General features: G+C 32.5%; 2 protein-coding genes across 4 annotated transcripts in view; both read left to right on the top strand.

Moving 5' to 3' along the window:
• The window catches only part of LOC126888226 (von Willebrand factor A domain-containing protein 8), a 138,753-nt gene that overhangs the window by 48,226 nt on the left and 70,035 nt on the right, over positions 1-20,492 (top strand). The window lies entirely within an intron of this gene.
• On the top strand, positions 3,183-11,792 carry LOC126888231 (uncharacterized). The gene is made up of 2 exons (XM_050656302.1): positions 3,183-3,483; positions 10,757-11,792. Exon 2 carries the CDS (start codon positions 10,781-10,783, stop codon positions 11,759-11,761), a length of 981 nt encoding a protein of 326 aa, XP_050512259.1. The 5' UTR covers positions 3,183-3,483; positions 10,757-10,780; the 3' UTR covers positions 11,762-11,792.

The following is a 20,492-nucleotide window of genomic DNA, read 5'->3' as shown; positions in this document are numbered from 1 at the left end:
TTCAATATGTAAAAGTTTATTGCAAATAAAGCAAAACTGAGACATTTTTAAAACTATAAAATTGTACAAATTACGGTAACGGTACTAAATGGTAGACGCTTGTAATAAGTACTTATATTCACTTGAACTGAACCTTTAGCACTAAAAGAAACAGATAATATTATGAACCAGACCTACGGACAATACTGTAGCCATTGCCTATAATAGACAGTCTGTTCTTTTTTAAACAATGGTATAGCCAAATGTTTTTCAAGGCCACGTGGATAGAGGAAATTCAGTTTGGGACTGATTACCTTTTGAAGAAATATTTTCAGAATAGTATAATATACTATATAAAAGAGACACAAATAGGCATTTATACTTGTCTTAAGGGCCACATATGTATATACGTGGCTTATATGTGCATATAATGTATAAAGTAACTTTTAAAATCGCGGTAATAAAAAAATTGTAAGGACAATTTTTGTAGAGAATGTTAAGATCTACAACTTTGGTTTGAGGTTTTTTTTTGATAAAACTTACCGTTTTCGAAGAAAATCCAAAAAATCTCAAATTTTGACCTTTTACCCCGAATAACTTTTGACGCACACATGGGATCGATGGGGACTTTTAAACTTTATTTGTTATGGTATACCCTAGCTCTCCACCAAAATTTGGCTCTCCGGCAATTTTTGTTATTTGCCAAGCATTTTGATGTCTAAGTTGACCGGTGTTATTTGCCAAGCATTTTGATGTCTAAGTTGACCGGATTAAAAATACAGTTACGATTAAAAATATCCTTAATAATACATTCCTTATGGTAGGGGAGAAAAGTATGCTAAATGTGCAGTCACTCGAGCGCTTTGGGGACCTATTGGGTTGTGAAGAGTAGGTCCTAAAACCAAAAAAAGTGAAGTAAAGTTTTGTATTTTAGTGGGGACTTTCCATTTTTAATTTAATTTTCCATTTCCAACAATCGTATTTTTTAGATTATAGCGCCATCTATCGATAATTCGAAAAAATGTCTCGAATAAAAGTTACTTATTTTTACGTAAGGAATCCAAATCTGCAATAAAAAATGGGGGCTCCCATTTAAGATTTTGAAGTAACCCCCCGTCCCACCTCCGTGGGGGGTCGTGTTTGGTGTCATTCAATAGATTTTTCAAAAATATTAAATAAGTGTATTTTTCAGTTTTTAACTTCCACAATCTGATAGCGCCAAATACCTCGGCATGCACCTGGATCGACGACTCACTTGGACAAAACACATATTTACAAAACTAAGAAACATGCATTGGTTCATCTGTCGTAGATTAAAACTCCCATTAAACAAAATATTATTATACAAAACAATCTTGAAACTTGTGTGGACCTACGTCATCTAGCTGTGGGGATATGCTAGCAACTCCAACATATCCATCTTGCACAGGTTCCAAAATGCTGCGAGCTGTTGTTGATGCTCTCTATTACGTCAATAACGAAATAATTTAGCATACTATCCCTTTAGGACCCACCAAAGAAACCATACATCGTGTTAGTGTCAACTATAGCGAAAGAATATAAGTGAACTATAGTGGAAGAGTGTCAGTGCACCCAAATCTATATTATATATATTTTGGGTGATAATAAAAAGTCTATAAAATACAACTGAATATATAAAAGTCCCGATAATGTGAACACTGTTTGCATTTTATATAAAAATCGGAAATTTACGAATTTGATCTTAATCTGTATCAATATCGACACGATTGCTTTCAATCGAATCTCGCCAGTCAGCGATAAAATCGCTAGCAGACTGCGCGGGTCCCATCACGTTTTCTCTCTATCTTATATATCGAATCCCAATTGTGTTTCATTCAGTTATTTTTATTTCCTGTCAAGGAAGTTAAGGGACCACAAAAATAAAATTTCCCTAGATCTCCTGAAAAAACTGGACATTTCACAACATCTGGCAACAACGCGTTCCATAAGACCATATGTGTTAGATCGAAATTCCCAAGATTCTAGGGAAATTTAAGATAAAAAAATGTAAGGTCCAAAATTATTTATTATTTATTTTTGACTCTTTTTGTGAGGGTAGTAAAACATAGCCCCTTTACTTTTGGTCCACTCTGTATAAAATACAAACGAACATATAAAAGTCCCGATAATGTGAACACCATGCTATTGGCATTTTATAGAAAAATCAGAAATATAAAAAGGAATTTGATCTTTTGATCTGCATCAATATCGATACGATAGATTTTAATCAAAAACAAAATGCCAAATATACAAAACCATAATAAGACCGGTACTCACATACGGCTCAGAAACCTGCACACTCACTAAAAGAGAGGAAACATTGCTAGCCACCTTTGAAAGAAAAATCTTGCGACACATATATAAGGGCACAAAAGAAAACGGAATTTGACGAAAAAGGTACAACTTTGAACTATACAAAATATACCAGGATCCGGATATCATAACATTCATTAAAATAGGACGGCTGCGTTGGATGGGACATGTAGAAAGAATGGAAGAAGGCGAGATACCAAACAAAATATTCAAACAGATGCCAGTAGGAAAAAAACAAGAGGAAGACCGAAGCTGAGATATTTAGAACAAATAAAAAATGATATAATAACCTTAAAAATAAAAAACTGGAGAAAAAAGCACGAAACAGATCAGAATGGAGAAGAATCCTGGAACAGGCCAAGACCCAGAAAGGGTTGTCGAGCCAGTGATGATGATGATTTTAATCAAATCTCACCACTCAGCAATAAAATCGCTATCAGACTGCGTGGGTCCCATCACCATTTTCTATGACTGCGGTGTTTCATTCAGTTCGTTCCATTTCCCGTAGTAAAAGGTTAAGGGACCACAAAAATAAAATTTCCCTAGATCTCCTGAAAAAAACTGGGCATTTCACAACATCTTGCAACAGCGCCTTCCATAAGAGCCCATGTGATAGAGCGAAATAGAATATTAATTTTTCCCCAGATTCTAGGGAAATTTCAGGTAAAAAAAATATCAGGTTCAAAATGGTCATATTGACTCTTTTTGTGAGGAATGTAGAAGGTAGTCCCTTTACTGTTGGTCCACTCTGTATAAAATACAAACGAACATATAAAAGTCCCGATAATGTGAACACCATACTGTTCGAATTTTATAGAAAAATCGCTAATATAAAAAGGAATTTGATCTTAATCTGTATCAATATCGACACGATAGCTTTCAATCGAATCTCGCCAGTCAGTGGTAAAATCGCTAGCAGACTGCGCGGGTCCCATCACCGTTTTCTATGACTGCGGTGGTCGCTTTTCTCTACCTTACATCCCGAATCCCGATTGTGTTTCATTCAGTTCTTTTATTTCCGGGGCAAATGTCTTAGAAAGCGGTCGCGGCTGTGCCTGTCGCTGCTCCCATAATCTTCGATCAGCGATCGCGTGTCACTGCGATGCGGTGCATCTTTGTTTTTTTCGCCGCCGTGTCCTCAACTCGAGAAGTGTCAAATTGGGACAAAAGGTAAATATTCTCCATGTATGTTGTTCGTATGGAACTTATTTATGCAAAGAAACAAAAGTGTTGGAAAACTTTACTTTTTATTTTTTTATTGTAGCATTTTTTTTATTAATCGGCAAGTAAATATTAACTACATTAAAGTTTTGTGGAAGTTAAGACCCAGGATTTGGGAATAACTTAATGGAAGTAATTATACTAAATTTTAATAAGCGATGCAGTGCATGTAAACAACGATTTTAGTTGTTAAAGATGTTCAAAATGTATCTACTCGTTGTATGTAACAGTTAAAATCACTTTATCACTTTTTATCTTATCTACTCGTTGTATGTAACAGTTAAAATCACTTTATCACTTTTTATCTTTTCTGGATTGTTAGTTTGTATTGTATAGTATATAAATTATTGTAATCACTGAATAATAATCCTATTAATTAAACTAATGATTAATTTACGCGATTATACAAGTAACTTTTATCCAAAAATATTCAAAAACTGAACGAAATAGCCGTCTCTATGTTGCTGATGATGACGTCGCTGTCAACCAATGTTTACATCTCCTGCATAGCTTATGTGAATAAATTTTAGAAATATTAATACTTTTTATCTACAAACTTACAAAAACTATAACAGTATTAAGGTTTGGACACCATTGTTTAATCATTCCATACATTAATTTCCATAAATTTAAATTCCACAGAAAATATCAACTTTTTTGATGCTAAAAACGTTAATTTGGAAATTTGAAGGCAAACTCTTGGGACCAATTTTTTTTTGTTCTTTGGTACTTAAATCTGAAGGAAAAAATAGTGCTACCATCCGGAATGAGGATGATCATATCTTTTTTGCGAAATTTCAAAACTTGAATGAGAGAATAAAGTGATTTTGAAATCTAAAAATATCGCGATTTAAAATCACTGTAGAATCTGTTCAAAGACACCTACAAACCTTTTCAAAAAACAAAAATGAATTCATTTTTGTATACTTTGAAAATAATACTTTTTTTTTCCCTTCATTCTCAATTTACAGGGTGAGTTATAAGTATGGATCTATATATCTATTATAAACATAATTTTTTTTTTCATTGAACTTGTCAGTCACTATAATGATGAGACTGCAGTAGCTACATTCCATAGTTCAAGACAGAGAAAATCATAGGAAGGAAAAGAAATTAATAAAGACGTCCTTACATTTAGTTTATAATCTCATTGTTTTGTCTGCGGTGGGTTTTTCGTTAATTTTTCAAAAGAAAAAAGTCTTCTTTTCCTCTTTATGAACAATTCTGCTTGTTCATTGGCGGGTTGATACCTCTGGTATTGATGGAACGTTATCATTCCATCTTTTGCGTGGTCGTCCCATGCTTCTTCTACCGATTAGTGATTTATCTCTTGACATTTTAACCACACGTGTCATTCTGGTTATGTGGTTGTTCCATCCTTTTTTCTATGTAGTGTCCATTCGTTTATACACTGTACGTTACATTTTCTTCTAATGTCTTCACTCCTCTTGCGATCTCTCAGAGTATTTCCAGTAATTCTTCTCAGTTCTCTCATCTCTGCCGTTTCCAGTAGTCTTATTTTGTGTCCGATGCCTTGTTTAATATCTTCTATCATTGCAGTTTTCATCTTCTAATCCTCGTACACTCATTGATCGTCTTACTCCTTGTATCTATGTCGTTCTTGGCCTTCCTCTTTTCCATGTTTTCTGTAGGTATCCATTTCATAATTTTCTTTGGCAGTCTTTCCTCCCCCATTCTCTGAACATGTCCGTACCACGTTAATTGTTTCTTCTCAATGCATTCTACAACCGTTTCCTGTAAATTCATTCTTACTTCCTCATTTCTAACCCGGTCCAATCTCGATGTTCTACTTACTCTTCTTAGGGTGTCCATCTCAGTAGCTTCTATTTTTCTTTTTTGGTGTTCCTTTATTCTCCATGTTTCGGATCCGTATACCAATGTGCTCGTAATCATGGTGTTGTATATTCTCATTTTTCTTTGTTTCCCTATCTCGGTACTCCACAAAACTCCGTTCAATGATTTAATTATCGTTCTTGCTTTATTTATTCTGCTCTTAATTTCTGCATTGTCAGTACCTTCCTTGTTGAAATTAATGCCCAAATACTTATATTTATCACAGCTAGTTATTTTCTGATTATTGTCCAATATCATATCAGTTGAATCCTCACCTAGGCATAAATATTGTGTTTTTTCTACATTCATCTGCTGTCCCCATTTTTCGTATTCTTCCTTCAATTTGCGAGTTATATATTCCAAATCTTCTTTATCGTTTGCACATATTATCTGATCGTCTGCAAACTGAAGGGTGTACAGGCAGGTGTTGTCGTCGATTTGGATGCCCATTCCACTGAATTTTCTTTTCCGTATTGTAAGGGCTTTGGCGTTGGCGACATAAATCTTAAACAGACTCGGTGATATGCAACATCCTTGTCGTAGACCTTTGTTGACTGTAAACAAATCTGTTATTTTGTTTCCTAATTTTACTGCAGATTTTATGTTATGTATAAATTTTGGACAGCTTTTATGAGAGTAAAGTTAATGTTGAAGTTTTGCAGTACTTCCCATAGTTTCGGCATCGGTATATTATCATATGCTTTTAGCAAATCTATAAAAACTAGGTGTATTGGCCTACTCCGATCTAATTTTTTTTCGATGATTTGTTTTAACGAAAATACATTATCCGTACAGGACCTTCCAGCTCTAAACCCGCATTGTTCTTCTTCTTCGTATCCTGAGTATTCTTGTTCAATCAGTTCTCTTAAAATTTTTGTATATACTCTGCTTATTTATTGTATTTGTTACTGATATTCCGCGATAATTGCTACATTTTAGTTAATTGCCCTTTTTATGAATCGATGATATATAAGTTATTTTCCAGTCACTGGGTACATTTTCGCCATTGATGTACTTTGTAAATACATATGCCAGAGATTCGAAAAGTTTTTCAGTTCCATTTTTCAGTAGTTCGGCATTGATCCCACCTGGATCCGGAGATCTTCCATTTTTTAGTTGTTTAATTGAATTTTTAACTGCTACACTGTTTATGTTTATTTCTTCCCCTACAATTTGTATTTCTTTCTCTGTTGGTTGTGAGTATTCGAGCCTTTGTTCAGTTAATAAGTCCTTATAATGTTGGGCTCATTTATCTGTTGGTATTAATTGTAGTGTCCAGGTCTACGTAGCTTTAAAGTGTACCTATTTCCAGGATATTTTATTTCCATTACTTGTTTAATACTGATGCCATCAATTTCTATTTTACATCTGATTGGTTCATTTCTGACTACTATTGTTTTAGTTTTGTGATATGAGATTGTCATATTGAATTCTTTTATGTACTCTTATGTTAGGTAAATCTATGGACTAATCTTTACAGACTATCTTCATCTTGGGTTATCAATATTGCGTCGTCTGCGTATCAGAGTATTGTTACTTCTTTGTTTCCCATTTTTATCCTCTTCCTTTGTTGACTCTTTTGATGATTTGAAGAGAATAGGGCTCAATGAATCCCCCTGCCTTATTTCGCTGCCTATATCTATAGGTTGTAAGTTGTCCATCTATTCTGACTTCCAAAGTCGATCTATTCAAAATAAAGGTACAACAGATAAATTATAGCATATTTTCAAACACATTAATTAAATAATTTCGATAAATACACTTCAGCTTCTTTGAGAAATGTGCCTAATTTAGTCGCAGTAAAAGCGAGTTATCATACTGCTTGTATGCCTATTTTTTATAAGAAAAGTACTTAAAGAAAAGGGGCTTCTCACAGCATGTGAGAACACTAAGAATTTTATTAATTATCTTGGAAAATTGGAACAGTCAGATTTTTTTAGATGAAATCCTATGTTCAATATTCAGAAAATTAACTATTTTCACATGTTTTTGTAATCTCAAAGTTTCTTGACTTTACAATGTTTTCGTTTATCAATGTAAAATTGAATCTTACTATTTTTGAGTAATTAAACTGTAAATTTTAATAAATAGCTCAACATTTTACATGATAATTAAAAATTTTTTCGTTTTTTGGCACTTTCTGAGAAAATTCGTTATAGTAAAGTACATATATATTTTTTTACACCAACAGAAAGTAGAAATCTTCCCGAACAATAAGCCCACCGACTTTTTAAAAAAAAGCAGATATTCTGACGTGAGAATTTTTGTTTAAAAATTATTTATTTATTTATTCAGTTCAACAGGCCTAAAATGTTTACATTTCTGATCACATTTCATTTTAGTCCTATAAATTTTATTTAATTACACTTCAGTCTTTTTATACACTCCTTCACAACCACCCTCCATCTTTTTCTGTCCAATGCTAGTTCTTTCATACACACTTCAGATCTTCATACACACGTTGATTAAAAATTAGGATGGATAAAATAAACAAGTATAAAAAAAATATAAAAAATAACAAATAAATATTTTAAATAAAAAAAACAGTGTATTTGTTTATGACATAAAAAGGAAAGTTTTCACCAAATTTCTAGTCCAAGTAATGAAGCTTAAAATAGGACAAAACCTCGCAATTTTTACAGAATGGATCGATTTGCTTGAAAATTTGAGAATAAGTAATGGATAGTCCAAGGATCAAAATCTATATGATGCCGAAAGGCGCTTTTACCATAGGGGTGGTTGCCACCCCATGTCGGGGGTGGAAATTTTTTATTATATTTTGACCGCAAAAGTTGGTAAAAACATTCATTCTAAGCAAAAACCGTTCTATACATTTTTTTGATAAAATTAATAGTTTTCGATTTATTCGCTATCGAAAATGTTGGTTTTATATCGAAAAAATCAATGTTTTTAATCAGTTTTCTGCTAATAACTCAAAAAGTTTTCGTTTTATCAAAACAACTTTACTTATCAAAAATATACCTTTTAAAAAAATAAACACAACCCATTTTTTAAATTTTTGTTAAGACCAATAGTAATCAAGCTATATCTTATTATATGTTAGCTCTTCTTCGTCCGATGCTGAATATTGTAGTTTCAAAGTCAAAAGACGGGAAAACTATGCATTTTTCGAGCATAACTTGTTAAAACTAATTTAAAGTATTTAAAAATATCTTCAGAACAACATTAAAAATATCTATCTCCAGAAATCAAAAAAAAAGTCTCTGGGGCTCAAAAATTAAGTGCCTTATAATAAAAATAATGTCAGTCCCTATTTTTTCAGCGAAAAAGTGATCGGAAACAACCCCCTAATCGCCACCCTAATTAAAATTAGTCATTGACGTTATTTGGTCTTCTTTATTTATGTATTATTAATAGGTTCTAGAAGTTTGGCCGGCTTAGAATGATTAATTTAAAAAAAAAATGGACTTAAAATCGAATAACGAATTAAAGTAGTTTGGAAAAAATGGCCTTTTCTTCAGAGTAGAAAGATTAGCATCAGAGATACCAAAAAATGTTCAAATATGAATTTGTAGCTTATTTAATTTCCAAGAACCCAGTTTGCAGAAAATTTTTCTACGGTAAAAATTGAGTGAGCTATTGTTAATTAAAACTTGTAATAACATGCAAAAACCACCTTTACCAACCCTTTTAAAGTCACTTCTTTTTGCGACTAAGGATTTTAAAAAGATTTAATAATAATAGACTTGTAGGTCTTGTAAAAACCTATAAAATTCTTTTTTACTTAACTTTAAGATAAAAATTAAAAAGTTACGGTTAAAAAATCAATATATTTTTTTGAAAAAAAAATGAAGAAATCCTTTTGGAAGCCGATTGGAAGCATAATAATGTAAGTTAGCGGTATTTTTAGTCATTGACCTTATTCATTCTTCTTTATTTATGTATTATTAATAAATTCTAGAAGTTTGACTGGCTTAGAATGTATGTTTTTAAAAAACTGGAGTTAAATTCAAATAACGCATTTTTGTAGTTTGGTAAAAAATGCCATTTTCTTCAGAATAGAAAAATTAGCATCAGAGATACGAAAAATGTTTAAATATGAAATTGTAGGTCATTTAATTTCCAAGAAATTGGTTTGAAAAAATTTTTGCTGCGGCAAAAATTGAGTGAATTGTAATAATGAGTGTATGTATATCGAAAAACATTGATTTTTTCGATATAAAACCAACACTTTCGATAGCGAATAAATCGAAAACTATTAATTTTATCAAAAAAATGTATAGAACATTTTACTTAGAATGAATGTTTTTATCAACTTTTGCGGTCAAAATATAATAAAAAATTTCCGCCCTCACGATGGGGTGGCAACCACCCCATGGTAAAAGCGCCTTTCGGCATCATATAGATTTTGATTCTAGGAATATCCACTACTTATTCTCAAATTTTCAAGCAAATCGATCCATTCTGTAAATATTGCGAGGTGGAAAGCTTTGGTTCCTGGACTATTCGTGAAATCCGCTAGGGCATCTATGCCATTTCGTTCGTTGCGATTCGGGACTGCACGCTGGGGTTTGTTTTGGTTGGATCAGGGAGAGCAGCATATGTGCCTCCTGATGAGAGACTAATAAGTTTCGAAACCGGTAGAGGTGCTTGCAGCACTCTCTGATTGGATTGGAATATGGTTCGGCTGTATTTTCGTTTTGCAACGAAATTGAAAATGGTTATTCATTTTTGATTTACATTTACTCTGTGTGGAGTATGAAGGGAACCAGTCTCGTTGGAACTTTACCGCGCTGAGCAGATGTGACGTGAATTGTAAATTGTAGAATTCCCTCATCTTCCTTAGTCTCAGCATCCGTATGGCTTGCAAATTGTAGAAGCCTCGGAGGTGTAACCAGAGAAGGTTCCCATTGTTTTCATTCTGGTGGGATATGTTATATGCCATTAGAGTGAAAACTTAGTCTATTCGTGAAATATTTTTTTTTGTGAAAGATAAAAATAAAAAAAACCCGAAACTCGGTTAGTTGAATTTTTGCATAAATTTTGACATTAATTATGTAAAAAAACTGTAAAGACGAAAGTTTTAAATAATTTTATTACCTATAACATTGATATTTAACTTTCCAAAGACTTGTAGTTTTCCGGAAGTCGTGGTAATTTGTTTTTTACACTTAAAAATTCACCCCTTTCCACTTCCCGACCGCAGATCACCCGCAAATTATGTTTCCTGTAATTTTTGTTATAATTTCTTCCTTTTCCAATGGGTTCCACGCTGGTAAATTTTTGTTTCAATCAATTCAATCAACTTTTCATCTATAACTTATTAACTTTTTGACGACTTGTTCCAAACACTTTTGTTTCTTTTCATTGACTATGAACAAGTACACTGAAACCCAATATTTTTCAGTAAACAATGGTTGGCTGAATAAACATGGTTACACATTGGGAATCCAGTAAAAGACCGCTATATTTTAAAACTGTCTGGAAAGATGGACAACATCACGTAATTTTGAACTGCAGAGAAAACATCGTGCCCAACAAAAAAGTGCCTCCGAAATGTTCTTTCAACTCAGTGAGATCTGTAAAATCTGCTCCGTCAAGCAGTAGCTCACATTTCAATGTATCCACGTTGAAATTACTGGACACCGAAGATGTTAAACCGCACAGGAGATGTAAAACCAGTAACAAAAGTCAAGCGAATCTTTCTCCAAAATATCCGTTTAAAATTTTTACGAAGCAAGTATCGGTGAATAGTGCAGCAGAAAAAAACATAAAAAACATCCCCTTATCTATAAATTCCAATAGCATAGACCTTGACACAAAAAATAAATCTCCAGAAAGTAAGTCAGAGTACATCAAAGAAGCATGTTTAAGTCTTTCAAACTTTGAGGAACCTCGCAATGAATCTTTAACTGACAGAGTTTTGATGTGGTTAGATCTAGCTATTCAAAGCGGTAACTATCCCAAGCCAATAACTATAAATCCTCCTCTTGAAACTTATACCGTTCAACCTGTTACCAGAAAGAGGCAGACATTCGCCAAGCATCGTTGCTACACGTCGTATCACGTTGCTTCTGATTATGAAGCTAGCAAATACTCCTTTCATGTGGAAGGCACAGCTCAACCCTTGCAAGAGTCCAACAATCCAAGAATCGATACAAAAATGTCGGAGCAACAGGACGGTCCTGTCTATAATGAAGAAGAAGCTTTAGTTTCTTCCAGACTTGAAGAAAACGTCATTAGTGAAGATATTGTCGTCGACGACGAACCGAAGAGAAAGTTTGGTATGAAGAGACAATTGCATATTTTTTTACCAAACTTACAGAAGAAAGTGGGACTTTATAACAGTGATTTAAGTGATCAGTTGAGTGCTTCTTCTTTTCAGAAAATTGACGATTCTAGGGAAATTTAATTTTTTCGTGTAAATAAATGCTTTTTGTATAGTTTTGTTTATTTCTTGTATACTTTCGTAGCAGTATATCCTTGGTACTATAGACCAGGCGTCACCAATTATGTTCCCTGAGTAATTATTTATATGGGAAATAAGCCACAATTAAAATGAAAAAAATAATTTTATTAACGTTTCGACGCCCAAATCGGGTGCCGTTGTCAAAATACAAAATATTACTAAAATAAACTAAAGTGTTGTTGCTAAGCAAAAAAAATTCTTCTAATAATTTATTTAATCTCACTCATTTATATTGGCAATTCAGACATATATTATACATTTTAAAGTAGAAGACTTTAAAATGATATTGCCAATATTTATGAGTTGCGTTCCTGGGACGACTTACTGAAAGATAGTTCATTCGATTACATGAAATTAACCCCAACTCAAGAATATCCGTCATAAAAAATTATAGCATGTGATATGTCTTTAAAAAGACAACCAAATGCAACGACAGTAAAATTCTCGCGTTAGAGACTTCATAGTAAATCACAAGGGAAAACCAGGAAAAACCTGTGATACTATCCCGACATCGTAAGTATTTGGTCTTACATTAATTTACTCTCAAAAAATAATACCAAATTCTGACATGTAACATGTTTAAATTATAAATATTATTAATAATACTAGATATATAAGTAATACTAAAATATAAAATATGTACTAGCTCGATATTATTGACTTACTAATCTTGGTATTTTCTTTCTATTGACTTCCTCTTTCAGTATGGGTAACCACATCCTACTGCATTCTACCGAGGAATTTGCGACACAATTGGTTTCATTTAGCATAATTAGAGCCGCTTCTTTGATTTTTCTCTTTTTACTATCTGATTCTTTCAGGACTATACTTGAATCTCTCCACTGAACTCTATGTTCATTATCCCATGCGTGTTGACATATTTGAGATCTCTCAAATTCTCTATTTTTAATATAAGATTGATGTTCACTTATTCTAACGTCTAATGGTCTTGATGTCTCACCTAAATAAAATTGTTCGCATTCACAAGGTATTTTATAAATGCAATTTTTTGTTCTTTCTTGATCATTGTTAGGTTTAGTTTTAGATAGAATAGATCTCAATGTGTTTGTTGTTTTGAATGTTGTTGAAATGTTGAATTTATTTCCTATTGTTTTAAGTTTCTCGGAGAGTCCTTTTATATATGGTATTGATATTTTCCTCGTATTATTTCTGGTGAATGTTGTAGGATCCCGTTCTAAGTTGTTCTGTTCCATTCGATCCAATCTTGACAATTCCTTATTTATAAACGATAAAGGATAATCATTTTTTAATAAAACAGATGTTAACAATTGTTTTTCTGCTAAAAAGGAATTTTCGTTAGAACAAGTAATTTTGGCTCTATCATATAAGGATTTAATGATTCCCTTTTTAACGTTGATGTTGTGATTTGACTTGTAATTGAGATATCTGTTGGTGTGTGTTGGTTTTCTATACACTTGAGTCTCATATCCAATATCCTTCTTTGAGATCAAAACATCGAGGAAAGGTAGGCTGTTATTGTATTCCTTTTCCATTGTAAATTTTATTGTCTCTTCTTGATCGTTTATAATATTCAGGAATGTATCCAACAATTCTGATCCATGAGGCCATATTGAAAACACATCATCTACATATCTCCACCATACTGTGGGTTTTAAATTTTGTTTAGAAATAATATTAGTTTCGAAATCCTCCATAAATATATTAGCCAATAATGGAGATAAAGAAGAGCCCATTGCTAGACCAAAATTTTGTTTATAGAATTCATTGTTTAGTTGAAAATAGGTATTATGGGTACATAATGTCAATAACTCCATTATAGCTGATACATTTAGTCTTGTCCTAGTTGCCAATGTATTATCATTCTCTAATTTCGTTTTGATTATGTTTAAAGTTTTATCTAATGGTACATTTGTAAATAAACTGTTTATGTCAAAACTTACTAAAATATTATTTGGATTAAATTCAATAGTTGATAATTTGTTTAAAAAATGTTTTGTATTTTTTATAAAAGTGTCATCATTATTAGCAAATGGTTTTAGAATGTTTAATAAGAATTTTGATAGTTCACTACAAGGAGAATTGATGGTACTACAAATGGGTCTAAGTGGTATGTTCGCTTTATGAATTTTCGGCACTCCATAAAAATGTGGTGTCTTACTGTAGTGAGGTGTCATTAATTTTCTTTGATAGTATGTTAGATCATTTTTAAATTTGAATAAAGCTCTATATATTTTGTTTTCCAGTGTCTTCGTTGGATCCTTCGTTAATTTGCTATAAGGTCCATTTGTAATTAGATCTGTAATTTTGTCCTCATATTGTATTTTATTCATTATTACAGTTGCATTGCCTTTATCCGCTGGTAGGATTGTTATGGAGTCATCATTTCTTAAAGTTTTTAAAGCCTTCATTTCCTCTTTGCTGATGTTCTGTTCAATTTGATTATTATTAATAATATTTATAATTTAAACATGTTACATGTCAGAATTTGGTATTATTTTTTGAGAGTAAATTAATGTAAGACCAAATACTTACGATGTCGGGATAGTATCACAGGTTTTTCCTGGTTTTCCCTTGTGATTTACTATGAAGTCTCTAACGCGAGAATTTTACTGTCGTTGCATTTGGTTGTCTTTTTAAAGACATATCACATGCTATAATTTTTTATGACGGATATTCTTGAGTTGGGGTTAATTTCATGTAATCGAATGAACTATCTTTCAGTAAGTCGTCCCAGGAACGCAACTCATAAATATTGGCAATATCATTTTAAAGTCTTCTACTTTAAAATGTATAATATATGTCTGAATTGCCAATATAAATGAGTGAGATTAAATAAATTATTAGAAGAATTTTTTTTGCTTAGCAACAACACTTTAGTTTATTTTAGTAATATTTTGTATTTTGACAACGGCACCCGATTTTAAAATTATTTTTTTCATTTTAATTGTGGCTTATTTCCCATATAAATAATTAATCATAAAAATGCCACAAGAAAATAGCTTCAGAACAACATGTTCCCTGAGGGTCCGTTTCGCAAGCCTATGACACTTGCGGGGTCCGAATTGAATGCTACCTGTGTCTGGTTGTTCTGATTCAGTTTATTTGCGGATTCTTGTTAAAAAATATCCCCTTTAAATAAATCAGAAGGGTACCGGGCGAAATTTTTGGACAGAAATTGTTTAACAATTTTTTTTGACAAATTCAAAATATCAGCTTTTTGCCACCGAAAATATGTTTTTAGCATTTTTGGGGTCATCTTAAACAAAAAAGATCTGCCATTTTTCTCAAGAGTTGATAAATTTCGAGTTTTAGCAATTTAAAATCTGAAAAATGCGAAAATAAGCTTTGAAAACTCATGTGTAAATTATTATTTTTGAGGTCTTCAAGTACCAAAATTGAAATTTAAACATTCAGTTTCAAGATTCTGATGAGTAATCGGGGCTTATTTCAATTTACACATTGTTTTTAATTGTTAATTATGCGCGTCGTCCACTCGACCCTTAAGCAGACGTGACGGCGCATCGCATTATACGGTGCGTATCTCACTATTACGATTGGCTTATTTAATTAGCACATTGGCAATAATTAACTGAATAAATAAATGAATTATTTAACAAAAACCATGTTAATAATATATTTTAAAATTTTAATAAACGTTGCGACGCTTAACAATTAAAAAACAACGGTCTATATTGAAATAAGCCCGATTACTCGTTAGAATCTTAAAGTTGAATGTATAAGCTTCAATTTTGGCACTTGTGAACCTGAACAATAATAATTTACTCATGAGTCTTCAAGCCTCGAAAATGCGTATGCGTGTTTTCGCATCTTTTAGATTTTAAATCGCTTATAATTCGAAAACTATCAACATTTGAGAAAATTTAACAAGAGACCTTTTTAGTTTAAAATTACCAAAAAAACCTAAAAATACATTGTTCAGAGCAAAAAGGTAATTTTGAATTTGTTTAAAAAAATTGTTTCTACTGTAAAAAAATGTACAATCTGTCTGAAGTTTGGAATGCGTTTAGTGCAACTGATTCTTATTAGGGAGTTGAGATATTCATCTGTTAGCTGAGGTGTGTACCGATTTTTAATAAAGTTCATTATTGAAAAAGCTGCTTTGCACACATAAGTTGAGCCAAACATAGTAACATAGTACTATGGCCACGTCATAGTCATGGCCAAACATTTTCAAAATTGCAAAACAGTATATTCTGAATTTAATCGCGGTCCGCACAAAACTAGCCTACGGTCCGGATGCGGACCGCGGTCCGCCAATTGGTGACCCCTGCTATAGACCAGAGAAATTAGAAAATAAAAAGTTTTTTTCTTGGCACTCTCTGAGACAGGTATCTAACAACTGCTTTTGATAAATTTGGCGATAACATAATTTTTGTCAATTTTATAGACCAGGGCTGATCTGTGAAAAATCGTCTATTTTTGGATGTGAGAGGTGGCATTCGGATTATTGCAGATAAAGTTAGGTGACAACTTCAATAATAATAATTGACTTATATGCTCCTTTTCAAATATGCCCGGAACATTAATATAAAAATTAAAATGTTCAAAAATTTCGAAAAACATTGATTTTTTTCTACTTTCTTTGCTTATAACTTTAAAACGATTCGTTTTGGAACAAAGTCGTACTAGTGCGGCAGATTCGTGCAAATATTATAAGAATTGTGCATTTAATGATAGAAGCATATAATTTGGACCATATATACTACACATATAAAGGTTCAAATTTAGATAGGAGGCCATCTCAGATTTTGCCTTTTACAAAAATGGCGGGGATTCAAAATGGCGACTATACATATGTGACTAATAGGTCTGGATCCCGCGTATGAAAAAAAAGTTGATTAATAGCAAGCTGAAAATTTGTTAATAGCTTAAGGGTGTCTAGTCGGATAAACTTTGATATATGGGAACACTGAAGCAGGGGCAGTTTTAATTGTGGAACAGGTTAAAAATTTGGAACGGTCAGACCACGAAAACGGCACATTTATTTTGTCCGACAGAATAGACTTAAACTCTCCGAACAGAGATTAAACTCTCATGCAAAAATCAGACTGCTATTTATAACCTATCATAATTCCTGCCATTTGACATATTCTACATATTCCACTCATTAAAACGCCCATTTGGTGATAAATAGCAGTCTGATTTTTGCATAAGAGTTTAATCTCTGTTCGGAGAGTTTAAGTCTGTTCTGTCGGACAAAATACATGTGCCGTTTTCGTGGTCTGACCGTTCCAAATTTTTAACCTGTTCCACAATTAAAACTGCCCCTGTTCCAGTATTACCATACATCAAAGTTTGTCCGACTAGACACCCTTAAGCTATTAACAAATTTTCAGCTTGCTATTAATCAACTTTTTTTTCATACGCGGGATCCAGACCTATAATAGCACGATAACTTTTGAACGAGACGTCAGATTTCAACCAAATTTGATATATATGTTCTTTTTTTGATGTATAAGATCGAGGTCTTGAACCGGAAGAATTGGTTTACCAGAAGTTGTGTTTTTCCTGGTTTTTATGTAAAAATATGTTGTTTTTTTTTTTCAATTATTTCACCCTGTATGTAACGCAATAAGGCTCAAAATTGTACCAACGTAATGGAAAGTTGCTGATATAATAATGATCCATAAACATGGTAAACCACCTCACGAACATACCTCTTATCGTCCTATTAGTCTCTTACCGGTACTAGCTAAACTATTTGAGAAGCTATTAGCGACCAGGCTAATGAAGATAATAACTGATAATAATCTTTTTCCGGATCACCAGTTTGGTTTCAGAGAGAAGCATTCAACAATAGAACAATTTCATAGAGTCGTTGATATAGTAAATAAAACTTTTGAAGAAAAAAAGTACTGTTCTGCACTTTTTCTTGACGTCAGTCAGGCTTTTGATAAAGTCTGGCATGAAGGGTTGCTCTTCAAAATAAAAATGAACGTTCCTGATTCAATGTTTACTATACTAAAATCATATTTAGAAGAAAGGTACTACCGTGTCGAGAATGAAGCAGATACATCAAAAATCTACCCTATACGATCTGGAGTCCCTTAAGGTAGTGTTCTGGGTCCTATATTATATCTAATATTTACACACGACATACCAACAAACGAAAATGTAACGACTACAACATTCGCAGATGACACAACTATGTTAGTCACAGATGAAAATCCCGCAACAGCTACCGAATCTCTTCAAAGGCATATTAGGGACATTGAAAAGTGGACAAAGAAATGGCGAATAAAGATCAATGAATCAAAATCACAACATATTATATTTACAAAATGTCGTAAAATATCGCCTAATATATAAATAAATAATAAAGCAATTCCACAAGCCGAAAGCGTTAAATACCTTGGTATGCACCTGGACAAAACTTTGACATGGAGAACACATATATGGAAAAAGCGCCAACAGTTAAATTTAAAATTTCGTAAACATTATTGGATACTGGGCAGAACATCGAAGTTGTCTATACGTAACAAACTGTTGTATACAATACTCAAACCGGTCTGGACCTATGGGATCCAGCTATGGGGTACAGCAGAAAAATCCAACATATCCATAATGGAAAGATTACAATCCAAAGTGTTACGCTCTATAACAGACGCCCCATGGTTCGTGTCAAACAAAGACATTTATTGTGATCTAGAAGTACCTACGATCAGTGAAGTGATAGTTCAGTGCAGTGTTCGGTACATAATACGCCTAGAAAGCCATCCAAATGCCCTGGCATGGCAATAAACTTGCTTGATAATAGTCAACAAACTCACAGACTAAAACGTAAAAATCCACTGGACCTTATTTATAAATAAGTTTTATACCTCACCGTAATTGTGTTTATATTTTAGATATATGTATTGTTTGTAAATGTAAAATGTATGTTTGTATGTAGCATATTATCGGAATGTCATGTTTGTTCCATACTAGAGGTCCAGTCATTGGACTGACCTCTCTAACGTCATTTTTTTTTACTTCAAACCCCAAAGACGCTTATTGAATTTTTATAAGTAACATATTGCTAAATAAACGTTTCAAAAAAAGAATTGTTTATAACTCGAAAACGATCAACTTTAGAGAAAAATGACAAAATACCTTTTTTGTTTAGAATGATCCAAAAAATCTGAAATAATATCTGCCCGGGTGGAAATTTTTTTTAATTCATAAAAAATGTCATTTTTTAATTATTAATTAATTATATGTAGTTAGAACAAGATTAGATAGGGCAACCCTTGTTTTTTGTAATTGTTAACATGCTAAATTATTACATATTCAATCATTTTTATCCATTAAACAGATCGGTGCAAATCGACCTTATATCGGATTCTCTACTATAAAGTAAGATCGAGAACACGTAGCAGCGAAGTAAGCAGATCCTCAATGCCAATAATTTTAGGTCGCTGTTACATAATACTTTGGGCATCCTTCTAAAAGCGGCTCGGGCCTGCTTTATCAGATCCTGCTTGCCTTATAAATTGTAAAAGGCAGAGATTAAGGATGTACCCAGAAATTGGTTCCACGGAAGAGGTTTTCAGATTTACGGCTCTGGTACTTCTCATTTTGTTAATTAAAAAATGTTATAACATCCTCTTTTTATATTACAATATGCTGCTTTAAAGACAATGAATATAATTATTGAACTTTTGCACTTTCTCCAGGATTTATCTGACTAAAGATAATCACCTTGTAATCTTATTGCAATAAAACACAACGTAGGCATAATAACAGCAGTATCATGCCATCATTTTTTTAATCTATTAAAGTTCTTCTGGGCGCCAGAATTGCTGTCCTGGATATTATTTCGTAGATCAACACACATCGCAACAGCTGTTCGTGAGTGGGTGACATTAGTCGAGATTACTAAGGAAACCTCATCCAAGTTTATTGATTTTCGAGCTAACTACTTTCACAAATGTTTGGGGAGTTACCAGCCACTACAACTATTAAGATTTGTACTAATTAGCAGGGCGTATTAATGGCATGTTTTGGATTAATTTATGTAACGCATTTATGTATGACTACTCATAACTTCTTTTACCTCCATTTAAGATGATATACATATTACACCAGGGAAATAAGGCAAAATATACCATATTCGGGATACTTGAGCAGCCAGGTTGCAAATGGGTTTTTTTGGTTACTATATACCTAATACATTATAAATACAAAAATGCCCGTCACAGTTTGGACGAGAAATTTAATTATTAACAAATAAGGGTCAAAAATGAAAGTTTTTTCGTTTAAATCGCTACAGGTAAAAATATGGTAATTAAATATCTTATTTATAATATTTTTCTTTTAGAAGATGAGCCAAGGTTTAAAATAGCGCTTTTTGAATTTTGGTCCGATCATTTGTTGCTTCGGATATTGCAAAATAAAACTAAAATTTCGAAAATAAAAAATTTGCTATAACTTTTGCGAAAATGAATTTAAGACTTTCATATTGCATGAAAAGTTGAGTCAAACAGGCCACACAATGCACAAAAAATTTTAGGACGATTGGTCAATTATTTTAAATTTTATTCAGTTTGTTTATCACAAAGAGCTTTTTTTCGCAATGTTATTGTTCAGAAAATAATAATGATATAGCAATTCTGTGAAAACATCGTGATAGTAAAATAGTCATATTTTCAAGGTATTTAAAAAAAATCATTAAAAAGTCATTTTTATCACT

The sequence above is a fragment of the Diabrotica virgifera genome, chromosome 7 (genome assembly GCF_917563875.1).
Source record: "Diabrotica virgifera virgifera chromosome 7, PGI_DIABVI_V3a".
Classification (NCBI taxonomy): domain Eukaryota; kingdom Metazoa; phylum Arthropoda; class Insecta; order Coleoptera; family Chrysomelidae; genus Diabrotica; species Diabrotica virgifera.
The sequence above is the reverse complement of the archived record's forward strand: the minus strand, read 5'-3'. Positions and strand labels throughout refer to the sequence as shown.